The following is a 13,479-nucleotide window of genomic DNA, read 5'->3' on the forward strand; positions in this document are numbered from 1 at the left end:
AACCGGCCTTATACAAAAAGTTAATGAATGATTCAGGGTCACAAGGTTCTGATCCCAGTTGGAGTTCCTGGTAGAGTCTCCTCACCATGATGAAGGTTAGTCACCTTAGCAGAGACTGGGCCATGCTGAAACTTCCACTACTCAGCTTCCTCCCCACAGTGACGTAGGGCCTCAATTTCTAATGTGAGGTTTACCTAAAAGAACAGGCCTAAACTCTAAGCAGTAAAACGTGGAATAATCCGGCCATCTCCGCACACAGCAGTGTGTCAGTCTCAGTTCCGACTCCATCCAATACTGAAGTAAACTGTGAACTATACCATCTGTGGCTGTCTGTCTTCTACACCAGTGTTTCATAAACCTCGGGGACCCACAGACATTCCACCTACCAGGAGCTTGGAGGGAGCAAAAATGTGGATCGGCTGTGGGTCCCAGAGGACCAGATTGGGAAACAGTGATCTACACACATCCAGACACCAGGTAACTCACCTGCATCGTATCCCACCAGACAGACACACACACACACGCACACGCACACACCTTAGGCAAAAGTATTAACACAAAAAGAATCAAACTGCAGAGAATATGTGTAGTAAAAGGGAAATATTTATTGGTACCATACATAAATTACCAATGGCAGAACCTAAGCAAAATAATATAGACTATAGCAAAGGGCAGTTTGAGCTTAAAATGTGGTACAATAATACCTACACATTTGTAAAAGGGAAACTCAGCACTCTGTAAAAGAGTCTCAAACACAGGTGAGATTATTCCTCTGAATTCAGTGACCCATAAATATTTGTATCCGCAGGCTGGGTTTTATGTGCCCTCTGGTGTCCTGCGGCAGTACTCACCAGGCTGAACAGTGCACCGCCCGCATACAATTAACTTACAAAGAAGTGAACAAAGACTTGAGTTAATTATTGCAAAAACTCAACCATAAAAATGCTAATGTACATCGATGCTTACATGGACATGATATTCAAATACTCTGGGCCAAGTAGCAGACAAGGTCCCTAATAAGGAGAAATTGCTAAACCAGTGACACACAAAACCCAGATACATACAGAACGACACATGTAAAGGGCTGATTAAACGGATGTTAAACGTACAACATGAACAGGGGCTGTACCCTTGCGACTGTGTGGCGCCTTCCTGGTGGTACAGGGGGGGCCACGGCGCTCTATGCAGAAACACAGTGAGTTACAGTACTAAAAAAAAAAACAATAAATATACACACACAGCATCAGGAAGTCCTAAGTAATGTAAGGGGCTCTCTGAGGAGACTGAAGAAACAAACAGGATAACAGGAAAGTGTCATGAAGGTGGCAACTAGACAGCCATTTATGCTGCTGTGTGTAGGCTGCACTTACAGGCTGCTCATGGGAGTTTTACTTACACATAAATGTTCTGAGGGCAGAAGGAACAATGAGTGGTTCAGAAAGAGAGATCCAATTAAATTGTAAAGGAGGTGGGTAGAAGCTACTAGAGGAGGTGGGACCAACCAATCAGATGTCCTGGTCCCTCCTCCTGTAGTTGCTTGGACCCACCTCCTTTACAATTTAATTGGATCTCTCTTTGAACCAATTATTGTTCCTTCAGCCCTCAGAACATTTTTGCGTAAGTAAAACTCCCATGAGCTTACCGGCTACTGCAGCACACTAAAATTCCACCAACACGGTAGCGATGCCTGGCCATCATTCTGCTACACAGACCAGAGAGACAGCCCACCCCGACACCAGGCTGTCCGTAGCTATGGCAACGTCAGCCGGTCCAAACCGGAGCCGAACTGAAGCAGCAGGAAATCCCAACTGGGAGGTGGGAGGGGGGAGGGGGGGCACATTTACATCTGAGTAATGACAGTTACTGCAAAATGATAACAACAATAACAGGAACGACAACATAATCATGATACAAAATCCTCGCATTAAGAGTTACATATTTATATAGTTTTATTTTCCAGTTAGAAGTCGCTAACGTTCCACGATTTGACAATCGGGACTAAAATGGAAAAAAAAAAATTCATAGGAAAATAGATTAATGATACAGCAAAACAGTGCAAAGAATATTAAGGGGTATTTTTTTGTCCGCTTGTTGGATTCTTTTAAAAAGAGTTACAAAAATAAGAAAGCAATAAGACATAAGGAATGAACCCACTTCCCTGCACGCCGTGTGTAACGCGTCCGGAATGGAGTGGAGGCAGGTAGCGAACCGGCACCTGAACACGCTACTGCTCACGCCAATTTCTAACATTTAAGGCAGTGCTGCTCAACTCCGGTCCTCAAGCTCCGCCCCTGTACAGGTTTTTGTTCCAACCAGGTCCTACAAAACAAATAATTGGATTTTTAAAAACTGAACGTCTGTACCCTAAAGTTGCACACAATTCTTTCAAATGCACAAGAAAACAGGTGGGGGGGAGGGCAGGCATCAGCCCCATGGTGACAACAGGAAGCAAACACTCAGGGTTGGAACAAGAACCTGCCACAGCTCTGAGATCAGGCTGATGGGAGCCAGCTCCGTATGAGAGACCCGATCACAGGTCTGAGATCAGCCTAATGGGAGCCAGCTCCATACAAGAGGCCCCGATCTCAGGTCTGAGATCAGCCCGATGGGAGCCAGCTCCATAAAAGAGGCCCAATCACAGGTCTGAGATCAGCCTGGGGGGGGGCCGCTCTATACGAAACTACTATGAGCCCAGAGTCAGAAGGAACCTGCAGTAAGAATTCATCACACGCAGCCAGAAGATATTAACGACCAGAATCAACAGCCGAAACCCACTGGAGGAGAGACCTAAGAACACCATTTCGCGGGGAAGCCACCCGTGTCCCCATCACACTTCCCGATACCGACTAGGGAGAGACCACTGGACAGAACGCGGGGGGAGGCGGAGTTGAGCACCACTTCTCGAGTAGGATTCTGAAGGTCATAGAATATACCGAGCTGTCCCTACATGGCCCTGCGCTCCCAGTTACTGGGACGCCTGTGACGTGGGCTTGTCACTCTTGCTTTCCTGGCTGGACGGGTTCTTGCTGTTCCAGGGGCTGCCGACACCCAGCGCGGGGGAGCTGTTGAAACTGTCCTCGTCGTCGATGCCGTTGGCTGCGTCAAACTGCGTGTTCTCCAGCCGAGTGATCAGACGCTCGTCCTCGTCCCCGAACTCCCCCCCCATCAGAGTGGGCTCCCCCACCACCATCACGTCCTGCAGGAGGGCACAGGAAGGGCCGCACACATTACCCCTCCGGGGGGGGGGAGCTGGGGCCAGGCGCGGCTGCTAGCTATAGCTACCCGCACCTGAGTCTCCGTGTTAGGAAATGATGGCCTGGCTGTAGGATGGAGCTACAGCCCATCAGAGACCCTTCAAGGAGAAGTAAGGCCCTACTTCCACTAGGGGGCACCCCCCCCCCCCACCCCCAACGCATTGCCACAGTTCTTGGCCGGTCCGTCCAACACGCTCACATCCAAACGCGTATTTCACAGCCTGGTCGGGTGCCTCTGCAGGGTGACTCCCACTGGGTCACCCCTGTGCCTCTGAGCCCCCCTCCCCCCGAGCTGCCACGGGAGCAGGCTCACCCTCACCGGATGGAAGCAGCAGCCCCACCACGGTAGTCATGTGACCAGCGGTCACCCATCAACGGCTGATATCCTGACATCATCCCTAAGGACGCATCACTGAGTCGAGGCAAGAAGCCATCAGGTCGCCATGATGCTCAGAGCTCGGGCCAGACCGCCCCCCCCCCTCCCGCGCCCCCCCGCCATGCCGTGTGTGGCCCTGCCGGCCAAGATGGGGGAAGGCGATGCTTACAGGTACCTGGCTGGACAGCGGAAAGCCCCCTCCTGGGCTCTTCTTCTTGCCGCCGCTGTTGCTGTTGGCTGCCCCTCCTCCACTGACAGTGCTGCCCCCGGACATCTTACGCTTCCTGCGCTTGCTGGGGGGCTGCCTGGCCGGCTCCGCTGCGGGCACAATACAGCCGTCAGGACCCTCGCTCATTCTCACGGAGCTCTATGCCGGGCCTCCCTCCTCCCTTCTTCTTGCTCGCCCACCTGCCTCTCTCACCTGGGGGGGCCACCATCCTCTGCCACTTCTGGAACAGGCAGGTCTTCAAACAATCCCGGGGGCTCAGGCTGTACGTCTTGTGTCGAGACATCAGCTCCTGCATGGGCTCCAGGATCACACAGAGCTGCGGGGACACGCATGCACACGCAGACACACGCACGCACAAAGCGAAATACCGACACGGAAAGCACACGGACGCAAATGTATGCATACACAGCCAAGGCGAATGCAGACGCAGACATATAAAGACATATGCACACGCAGGTGAATGCAAATGAAGACATACGCAGACACGTAGCCAGAAAAGCAATACAAATGCAGATGCGCACATACACACATACAAATGCAGATGCATAAGTGCACAGATATATGCAGACATGTGCAGACACAGACACATGGGAATGAAGATGCATGCCAACAAACACACAGATGCACATACAGACATCCAATAGCAGACAAACAGAAACGGATGCAGATGAATGCAAATGAAGACAAGCAGACAGAAAGGCAATTGGACGCAAATGCACACAGACAAATGCAGACACAAGATGCAACATCCAAAAACGAACACATAGAAATGTATGCAGATGTACGCAGACACACACAGATAGAGTTTCACAGTATTACCACAGTGTGGAAGGATAATGGCAGCACTGTGAACTAAATGTTTCACCTTAACTAGAGCAACACAACAGTAGATACCCAGCACGCTTCCAGGTCTCAGGTTCAGATGTAATGAACATGTGACATTATTCAAATGGGCAATGTAAGGACCATTCATCACTCGGTGTGGACAGAAGCAGGACCAACTCCCCTACAGGTTACTTATTGACTTTTAACACCGTGCCAGCAACTAGGGCTATATTCATGGTGAGTGTATAGGAATATTACAACAGATTAAATAACCCAAAAAGTACTTACTACATAAATAACTACAAAATATTACAGTGCAAATAAGATTCTTAAGAGTAGCTTTTGATAAAAAGTCTAAAGCTTCCGGCTAAGCTTTATTAAAAACATCTTTTAAAGAATCAGTAAAATGGCATCTTTGCCTAAGAGAGTTAAAAGAATGATAATTGAATAAAAAGTGTCTAACAGATGAAAGATTTCTGCATGTGAGACATACAGGTGGGTCTTCTCCTGTAGGTTTAAACTCACCCGGAGGTAATTGAGCGTGGAGTTGGACAAGCCGCAGCGCGTGATGTTTTTAGACAGCTGGTCCAGCATCTGAGGGTCCTGGGCCTGTGGCAAAGATCACAGCCGGGTTACGGGGGTGTGCCGGGCCTCACAGTGTCCGAGTGTGTGGTGGCAGGGGCGGCCTCTCTCACGTGCATGGCCAGGACACTGCGGGGCACTATCTCTCTGTGCTGGCGGATGCTGAAGTGCCACGTCTTGATCCTCATCATGTCGTCAAACATGAACTCCAGGTAGAGGCGGCCCTCCACACACACCTGCAGGGGGCGCCACACAAAGATTAACATACATCTTGGACTGTCACTGCCGATTATATCAATAATCAGGTAATCTACAGATTAAGCTGACAATTCATTAAATAATCATTTAAGTATAATATTAGACATTGCAACTGGCACAAAGCAGGAACCGACCGCACATTGCAGGGTGCACACTCAGTCACACGCTCCAGTTCACTTAAGTGTAATGCTTTTAGACAGTATAAGGAAATCAGTGGATCTGCTGAAAAGGCAGCCACACGCAGGGTGAACATGCAAACTCCACACACACAAAGCGGTGGGGTGCGGCGACAGTACTACCCAGTGCGCCACTCTACCACTAGGCTTGAATGATATGCGATGTTTATATCAACATGGCATTTCATGCACATGCAATCATCACACTGCAAGGACCACGATGATCTGTGGGTTCAAGCCATAAATAAGCTCCACTAAAATATTTCTACTTGGTCTGAGGAAACCAAACTTGGCAAGCTTTGCAATTTTAATGATGGTTCCTTTTCAGCATTATCTAGCATAAGTTTACAGAAAAACAGTCTAAAGTTAATCGCCGCTGCTTTCGCTTGAGCACTGCACGCAATCTCCGAGACAGTCATAGCCGTTCCCGTCCTTGCTGTTTGAACCGCTCACAGACTGTACAGTGCATTTGTGAGAAATTAAACAAAATTGAGTAAAGAGGAAAAAAGCAAACAAGAACTGGACACAAAAAGACAATTCTTCTTATACATTATTCTTAAATATTTTGAATTCCATAGAGACAATATTGAACAAAAGCAAATCTGTCGGCTCTGCTTTGTGTCTGTTGGCACAACTCACGGCAAAGCCACCAACCTATTTGACTAACCATTGGTAGATAAGATCTATTTGGCTATATAGTTAATTTTCAACTTCTAAATATCGCAATGTAATTTTTTTCTAGTATTGGTCAGCACTATTCAAAACAAAATGTTATCAAAAATAATTAAATGGTTATTATGGATTATGTAAAATGATGTGGCTAAGCGACAAGGCTAACCTTCATTTTAGCAGCGATTATTTTTACATACAGGAATCACAATAAGCAAAATAATTTAAGTCAAAGTGATGACAAGACAGGCTAGGCTACTTCAAGAGGCTAGACATACCCATGGCTAACCCTGTATTATTGGGTGAGTCCATCAAACCTGAATTTCTTTTAAGATGTATTTGCATTGCAGTCCTGTGTGAGGTGATATTTAAGTTCTGCTTTGCAATGCTGACAAACCACTGCATCATTCACTATTAATGTAAGGTGCTTGCACACAAATGATGCTTTTGCTCTTTATTTGGTCCCTCATCCTATATGCTCCGTCTTCCTTCCCTCGTATTGCCAAGTAATCGAGAATGAACATTTTAGTCAAGGCTTTTTAATAATCGAGTAATTGTGACTCCTCTACATTCTTCCATATGCAATCCTGCCTGCTGTGCTTATATTGACCTAACATATTTGTGCTTAAAATCTAAAAGATGTAGGTACACGTAAGGGAGGCCTGTGCTAAGCTGGAGGATGATTGATTACTGGCCAATCATACGCGCTGCAACGATGTTTACCATCAATCAATGTGTGCATGGAGTCCCCGGGGTTTGGGGCCCCCCTGTTGGCCACAAACAGTGACTAAACTGGGGGGGTGGGTGACTTTTTAAGTTGGGCTCCAGAAACAACAAACTCGCCCTGCACACAGGGAGCCAGTCAAACCGGCTGTGAATGCCTCACCTGCGTGAACATAGGCTTGCCATTCTGTGTCACCATGGTGCACTGGTCACAGTCCAGAGACACAAAACTGTTGTGAAATGACTCCTTGGGGTGTTTCAGGACATAGTAGAGCTCAGTGGCACCGCCTTCGAAAATGCTGCGGAAATAACGCGGGATCAGCGTCCTGCCGATGGCTGAGGGGGAAAGAGAGGACAGCTGTGACCCATGAGCTGCGGGGACCAGATCCAAGGACGGGGAGATGAGGCGAGGGATCTTACTGTATCGTTTTAGGCCATCCTCCAAGCAGAAGGTGATGGTCAGCATGGCATCGTCCTCAAAGAACTCTGTCGTGAAGGCGTCCCACCACAGGTTATCACATTCCTGCAGTAAGAAGCAGACAGCCATGAAGTCCCCTAGCAGTGGAGCTCAGGGAGACCAAAGCAGGGCCCGAATCCTCACCTCTGTCCAGTTCTGGAGCCTCTTGTTGAGCTCGAACATCCTGCAGTCTGTCTGGTTGCCATAAGGCGTGTGCCTCCTATGGGAGAATAGGTCTTGGTCATCACTCAGGACCTGCACTGTGTCAATGACTACAAGCACAGTAACAATATGAGCAGCCAGCAGTTCACGGCCATCATTTCATAGGTAGCAAACTCACCCTAAGCCCGGTTCCAGGTATGCGGGAGGGTACATTGGGGTGGGACTGCAAAGAGAAGCAACCACAGTCATTAGCAGGCATGAGAAGCCATACATCGTATCTCCAGCACAGGATCACTGTCTCATGTCCATGTCTGCTGGGATGTGTTTCTTTTCATGAACTCATCCAGCATTGCATGCCATGCATTTAACTAACATCTTTAGAACCACCTGAATCTCGATCCCCGTGTTTCCCAACCTGCTCCTCGGGGACCCCCATATTTTTGCTCCCTCCCAGCTCCCTGGCCTGGAAGTTCATATTTTTGCTCCCTCCCAGCTCACGGGACTGTCTGGGGGTCCCTAAGGACCAGGTTGGGAAACACTGCTCTAGGCCACCTGCTGCTCATGGTTATATTGCAGACAAGCCTGTGCTCTGGCTCTGCTGCTTTCCAGTATCCCAGTGGAAGAGGAGACATACCCCACGTCCCGGTCCAGCATGCTGCCTGGGTGAAAGGGTGGAAAGGCAGTGCCGTTCGGGGGCTCCTTTGGAGAGTACAGCTTGAATGACTTTGAGGAACAGCCTGTAGTCAAAGTGTGACAGAGAAACAGGACATTGAGTTAGGGGGATGCTTGACTGATGAGGACTGTGTGCCACATTCACCACAGGGCCTTCAGTCATCCACACCACCACGGCACAGGGTATCATAGGCAGTCTCAAGCGCAATTAGTGAATAATGATAGCATTCTGATTATTATAGTATAGTACAGTAGCAACAATAATCATACCGAAGCCACACCAGGGACAATACAGAGAAGTACTTGTTAACAACACAGGGACTGTCACTCCTTGTATTCACTGATTGCGGGGTACAAGTAAAACTGAGGTACAGATAAAACGGGGACTGTAGCACCGATAGTGGGCGGACCAAGATAAAGGTAACGTGACGTGTAACGTGGGGTGTATGCACCAATAGCTGGGGGGGCGAGATACAGGTAACATAGGGTGCCTGCACCGATAGCGGGGGACTGAGATATAGGTAACGTGGGGTGTATGCACCGATAGTGGGTGCCAAGGTACAGGTAACGTGAGGTGTATGCACTGATAGCTGGGGACTGAGATACAGGTAACGTGAGGTGTATGCACCGATAGTGGGTGCCAAGGTACAGGTAACGTGAGGTGTATGCACTGATAGCTGGGGACTGAGATACAGGTAACGTGAGGTGTATGCACCGATAGCTGGGGACTGAGATACAGGTAATGTGAGGTGTATGCACTGATAGCTGGGGACTGAGATACAGGTGATGTGGAGTGTATGCACTGATAGCGGAGGACTGAGATACAGGTAATGTGGAGTGTATGCACTGATAGCTGGGGACTGAGATACAGGTAACGTGAGGTGTATGCACTGATAGCTGGGGACTGAGATACAGGTAACGTGAGGTGTATGCACTGATAGCTGGGGACTGAGATACTGCTAACATGGGGTGTATGAACCGATAGCGAGGGACTGAGATACAGGTAATGTGGGGTGTATGAACCGACAGGGGGGGACTGAGATACAGGTAACACAGGGTGTATGAACCAACAGTGGGGGACTGAGATATAAGTAATGTGGGGTGTATGCACCGAGAGGGGGGGGGCGAGGTACAGGTAACGTGAGGTGTATGCACTGATAGCTGGGGACTGAGATACAGGTAACATGGGGTGTATGAACCGATAGCGAGGGGCTGAGATACAGGTAACACGGGGTGTATGAACCGATAGCGAGGGACTGAAATACAGGTAACATGAGGTGTATGAACCGATACAGTTAATTCGGAGGGTATGTACCGATAGCTGGACAGAAGTAAAACTGGAGTTTTGGCACGGATAGCGGGGTACCGAGGGACCGATGAAACGGGGACTATAACAGCGATAGAGGGGACCAAGATGCAGATAACACAGGGACTGTAATACGGATAACAGAGTAACCGAAGTACCTATAACACCGGACTGTGGCTCAGATCGCGGGGGGAAGCGACAATAATCAAGTCCAAACCCGACTTAGGCCTGATACAATCCAAGGCTTCATCTATAAATATGTCGTTTAGCTACCGTGCTAACAAAAAATCGCCGCTTCTCATTGCAGAAATTCATAATAGGCCATTTATAATTATAAACACAGGAACAGCGTGAGGCCGACAGACGGGACGGCGAACCGGACGCGGTACCTGTGGAGAAGCGGGATTACGGCGCTCGGTTCCCAGCCTGGTCCAGCGGCGTCCACCCGAAACCTCCCTTCTCTGTTTTACTTTCTATGTAAGTATTTATTTATGAAGCTGCAGGGACGCCGACGCGTGCTCGCAGTCCGCGGTCCGTCCTCCCAGCCCGAAGCCACGGCGTACAGCGGTGCGCAGCTCGGCCAGCTCTTTGTTCCCGGACAGACATGAACAATGGCGGTAGGCCCTCCTCCTGTCCCTGCTGCTCTCAGTGGCTCCCCTCTCTGAAAGCCGCTGCAGCTCCCTGCTCCCCTCTCTCACCAGTCGCTCGGAGCCCCTACCCTCCCCCGTGTTCCGGAGACAGGAGACGGCCGCCAGCCCTTCCACACTAACCCAGCGGGACGGGCGGCTTACATTACAGCCAAAGGCACAGAGAGGCCGGTGGCGTGCTGCCTACTCGCCGTCAAACTACTCGCGATCAGTGTTTCACAAATGAAAAGTGTTTTCTGGAAAACATGGAAAATATTTACTGGTATTTAGAGCTGCCCCTCACAGCCATTATTTGTGTCAAACGCACACCTATGTGTGTGTAATGCCTGGGTTGCCAACGCACTCACATCTCATGCTTTCAGATTATCAGGCTCAGGCAAGACATCTTATGGCAAATCTATATTATTCCATTTTAAACCTAAAATTAGCTACATCAAAGTGTTTAGTAGTTTGCAAACCCAACAGACTATTGCAAGGTAATAATACTGTTGCACAAATGTAAATAGGACTGCATAAGTGCAGACTTGAATCGAATTGAAAATTTAATTCCGGCCAGCTGACCAAAGTTGGCAATCCTGGCTGACACACATTGAAACTATCACAGCATCTTCACGCAGACTGATCCAGCTGGCACATAAAAACTAGGTTTATAAAGTACAGTGAAGTTTTGCTCAAAGTCTTCATGCAAATCTCCGTTTCCGATCTGGTCCTCACATTTCTGGTATCCCTGGCACTGAAGCAATTTATTCCTAGAGATAGATAATATCATGTCTCCTCAGACAATCACTAGAGTCCAAAAATCAGAAAAGCAAACAGCTGCTAAGGCTCTGGTGCTCAAGTGTTCAAAAGTGCATCATCTTCAAGCCTTTCCGGAGGCAGGACATGTACAGAAAACCTGGTGCCGTTCTGTAAAATGTGCCTATGGGGCCACACATGCACCACTGTCCACCAACGTGCAACCCAATTAATCAGCTGGGACATATTCTGTTACTGCCCCAGTCCTCCCCCCATTCCTGGATTCCCAAAAGCATTTGGGGGGGGGGGCAACAAGGCCCCAAGTGGAGTCCAGGGCTGCAGCGCTAACTCTATGCCAAATGAAAGTTACAGAGGCAGCTTTTCAGACCTGCGCCGGTTGCAGCAGCAGTTCCACCTTCTGGCTGCTTGTAATATCAAGTCACGGTCAGTGAACCTGCCCCACCAGTTTTGTTAAAACAAGCATCTTCTTCGGGAGTTCTCAGTATCATAGTGAGGACCTGTAGCTGATAGCTGGGAAGACCTGTTACTAGTTACAGACAAAAGGGAAAATGAAGACACTACCGAATTAGCTGTGTTGTTATTGTTATGGGAGAATGAATATGTCCTGTTCTCATGCTGACTATACTTGGTACACAGACTTCAGGCAGATCAGAGTTAGTAAATCAAGTCTTGGGATAACCTTCATGCCCTTACCCAGCTCACTGGGCTAACCCCAACCCTAACTGCTTTGCATGGCAGCATTTGAGGCATCCCTCCTAAACACAGTCTATGTCGGACACAGAAGGACACAGGATACCTGTGTACACACATCATACACCCAAGGTAAACACTGTGACTAAACTAAGTGAAATAAAAGCATGAAAACATACAAAAATATACCAGCCTGTTCACAAAGGCTGTATGTAGAGGATCAAACCCACAAGGTCAACACTAAACTGTCAAAAGGTGGTCTTAGCACTCTCCCTAGCCAGAGATCCCCTCCCCCTCTGACGCTGCACCAGTTCTCACATAAGCTCACATTCCTCCCTCTTTGTTCTGGACTTCAGCTTTCTGTTTGCTTTCTGAATGGAGCACTGTCTGCAAGAGCCATAAAAGCTAATGCAGGGGATGCATTCGATGTTCTGCTGGGCAGTCACGCTACCCCACAGCCCCCCTGAGTCCCGGGCATTTCCAGAGGGCAGTAGATAGCTGGTGCACTGATGCGCAGTGTAGGGGAGAGACACTCACCGGGGCATGAGCAGCTACCTCCTGACATCTTCTCACATGATGGGCCCTGGTCAGAATGGAATAGCGGCTCCCCCCCCTCGATCCGTTAGCATGAACTTGCTCTGAGGGACAGAGTCAGACAGGAGGCAGGGCAGTCACTAAAACATGAAGACAGGGTTAGGAAATGGAAACCATCTGAGAATTCCACAGAAGGATTTGTGTTTCTGTTGTCTGACCCATTAATATGAAAAATGTGACAATGATAGAAGGATGAAATAAGAAGAGAGGGAGAGCTGACAGATGTAAACAGGGAAAGACAGAGCATGCACAGGGAGATTACACACAATGTTCAGCTTGTGAAATCCCAGCAGTGTTTTCACGTTGAACTCAAAGTCCCAGTGCGGCTCACGTCTCTACTCCAGTCACACCTGGGATCTTCTGTCACCGCCTTCTCTCTGCAAGGCCAGGCTCTAGCCTCTCATTAGTGCCTCTGCCTGCTGCTCATCAGCAAGAAAGGAAGACAAAAGGCTCTCCAGGAAAGGGGGAATGTCCTCTCTGTAGTGTCTAGGGAAACCCTTATACCCAGCGACTATCTGTTACTATCTTTGGTGCTTCTGCCTGCCTGCTAAAAGCAGGAGGAAGAGAATTGTGCTTGGAGGAAGGGAGCGTGTCATCACTGAGACTCCAGTAAGATGCCTCGCAGATTCTCTCACACGCTCAAGCATGTAAGTGCACCTCTGACAACAAAGATGGCCCTACTCTCGCTCACCGTCAGGCTGAATAGCGTTCCCGCTCGCTTTCCCGGGCTCACACACACGTACATAAACACGGCCACACACCCTCTGCCTTTTACCTACACCGTTCATCAGCGGGGTCCGAGGGATGAGAGATTTATCTCTCTCTCTTTCTCTCTCTCTCTTACGCACACACCTCCACGCATCAGACAAAGCAGTTCACTATATACAAAGCACACAAAATAAGTGTCATTTAAATGCGTGATAGCTACAAACCTCGGAGTGATGTCAGGACCCCTCTGTCCCCGGTGCTCCTGTATCTCCAGTGGTCCGGTTGCTCCCGTCGAGCAGAGTGATGAAACCCTTCACAAGGCAAGAAATAGAGGATGAGAGGGAGATGGCTCCCAGACCCACTGGAACAGATATGACGCAGCAATAGAGCAACTT

The 13,479-nt window shown here is 48.9% G+C and overlaps 1 protein-coding gene across 5 annotated transcripts; it reads right to left on the minus strand.

The window, feature by feature from the left end:
* Nucleotides 1-585: 585 nt before the first annotated feature.
* Nucleotides 586-13,479, minus strand: LOC111849570 (LIM domain-binding protein 1-like). Of its 5 annotated transcripts, none has more exons than XM_072709655.1 (12): nucleotides 13,309-13,479; nucleotides 12,320-12,420; nucleotides 8,346-8,448; nucleotides 7,890-7,934; nucleotides 7,694-7,769; nucleotides 7,513-7,615; nucleotides 7,256-7,428; nucleotides 5,380-5,502; nucleotides 5,210-5,293; nucleotides 4,052-4,175; nucleotides 3,800-3,948; nucleotides 586-3,196 (listed from the first exon to the last, which is right to left on the minus strand). In XM_072709655.1, exons 2-12 carry the CDS (start codon nucleotides 12,345-12,347, stop codon nucleotides 2,966-2,968), a joined length of 1,239 nt encoding a protein of 412 aa, XP_072565756.1. In that variant the 5' UTR covers nucleotides 12,348-12,420; nucleotides 13,309-13,479; the 3' UTR covers nucleotides 586-2,965. The 5 variants fall into 5 exon arrangements, with proteins under 5 accessions (XP_072565756.1, XP_072565757.1, XP_072565759.1 ...); XM_072709656.1 differs by having other exon boundaries at nucleotides 3,806-3,948; nucleotides 13,309-13,478; XM_072709658.1 differs by having other exon boundaries at nucleotides 586-2,319; nucleotides 13,309-13,478.

Source organism: Paramormyrops kingsleyae, chromosome 3 (genome assembly GCF_048594095.1).
Source record: "Paramormyrops kingsleyae isolate MSU_618 chromosome 3, PKINGS_0.4, whole genome shotgun sequence".
Classification (NCBI taxonomy): domain Eukaryota; kingdom Metazoa; phylum Chordata; class Actinopteri; order Osteoglossiformes; family Mormyridae; genus Paramormyrops; species Paramormyrops kingsleyae.

Excerpts from the sequence above, each read along its gene's own strand:
- LOC111849570 (XM_072709655.1), bottom strand. The coding sequence starts at position 12,347 with ATGTCAGGAGGTAGCTGCTCATGCCCCG. Across the intron at positions 7,616-7,693 it reads GGCTCCAGAACTGGACAGAG|GAATGTGATAACCTGTGGTG; the intron begins GTGAGGATTCGG and ends TTCTTACTGCAG. Across the intron at positions 3,197-3,799 it reads CGCTGTCCAGCCAGGTACCT|GACGTGATGGTGGTGGGGGA; the intron begins GTAAGCATCGCC and ends GCCCTCCTGCAG.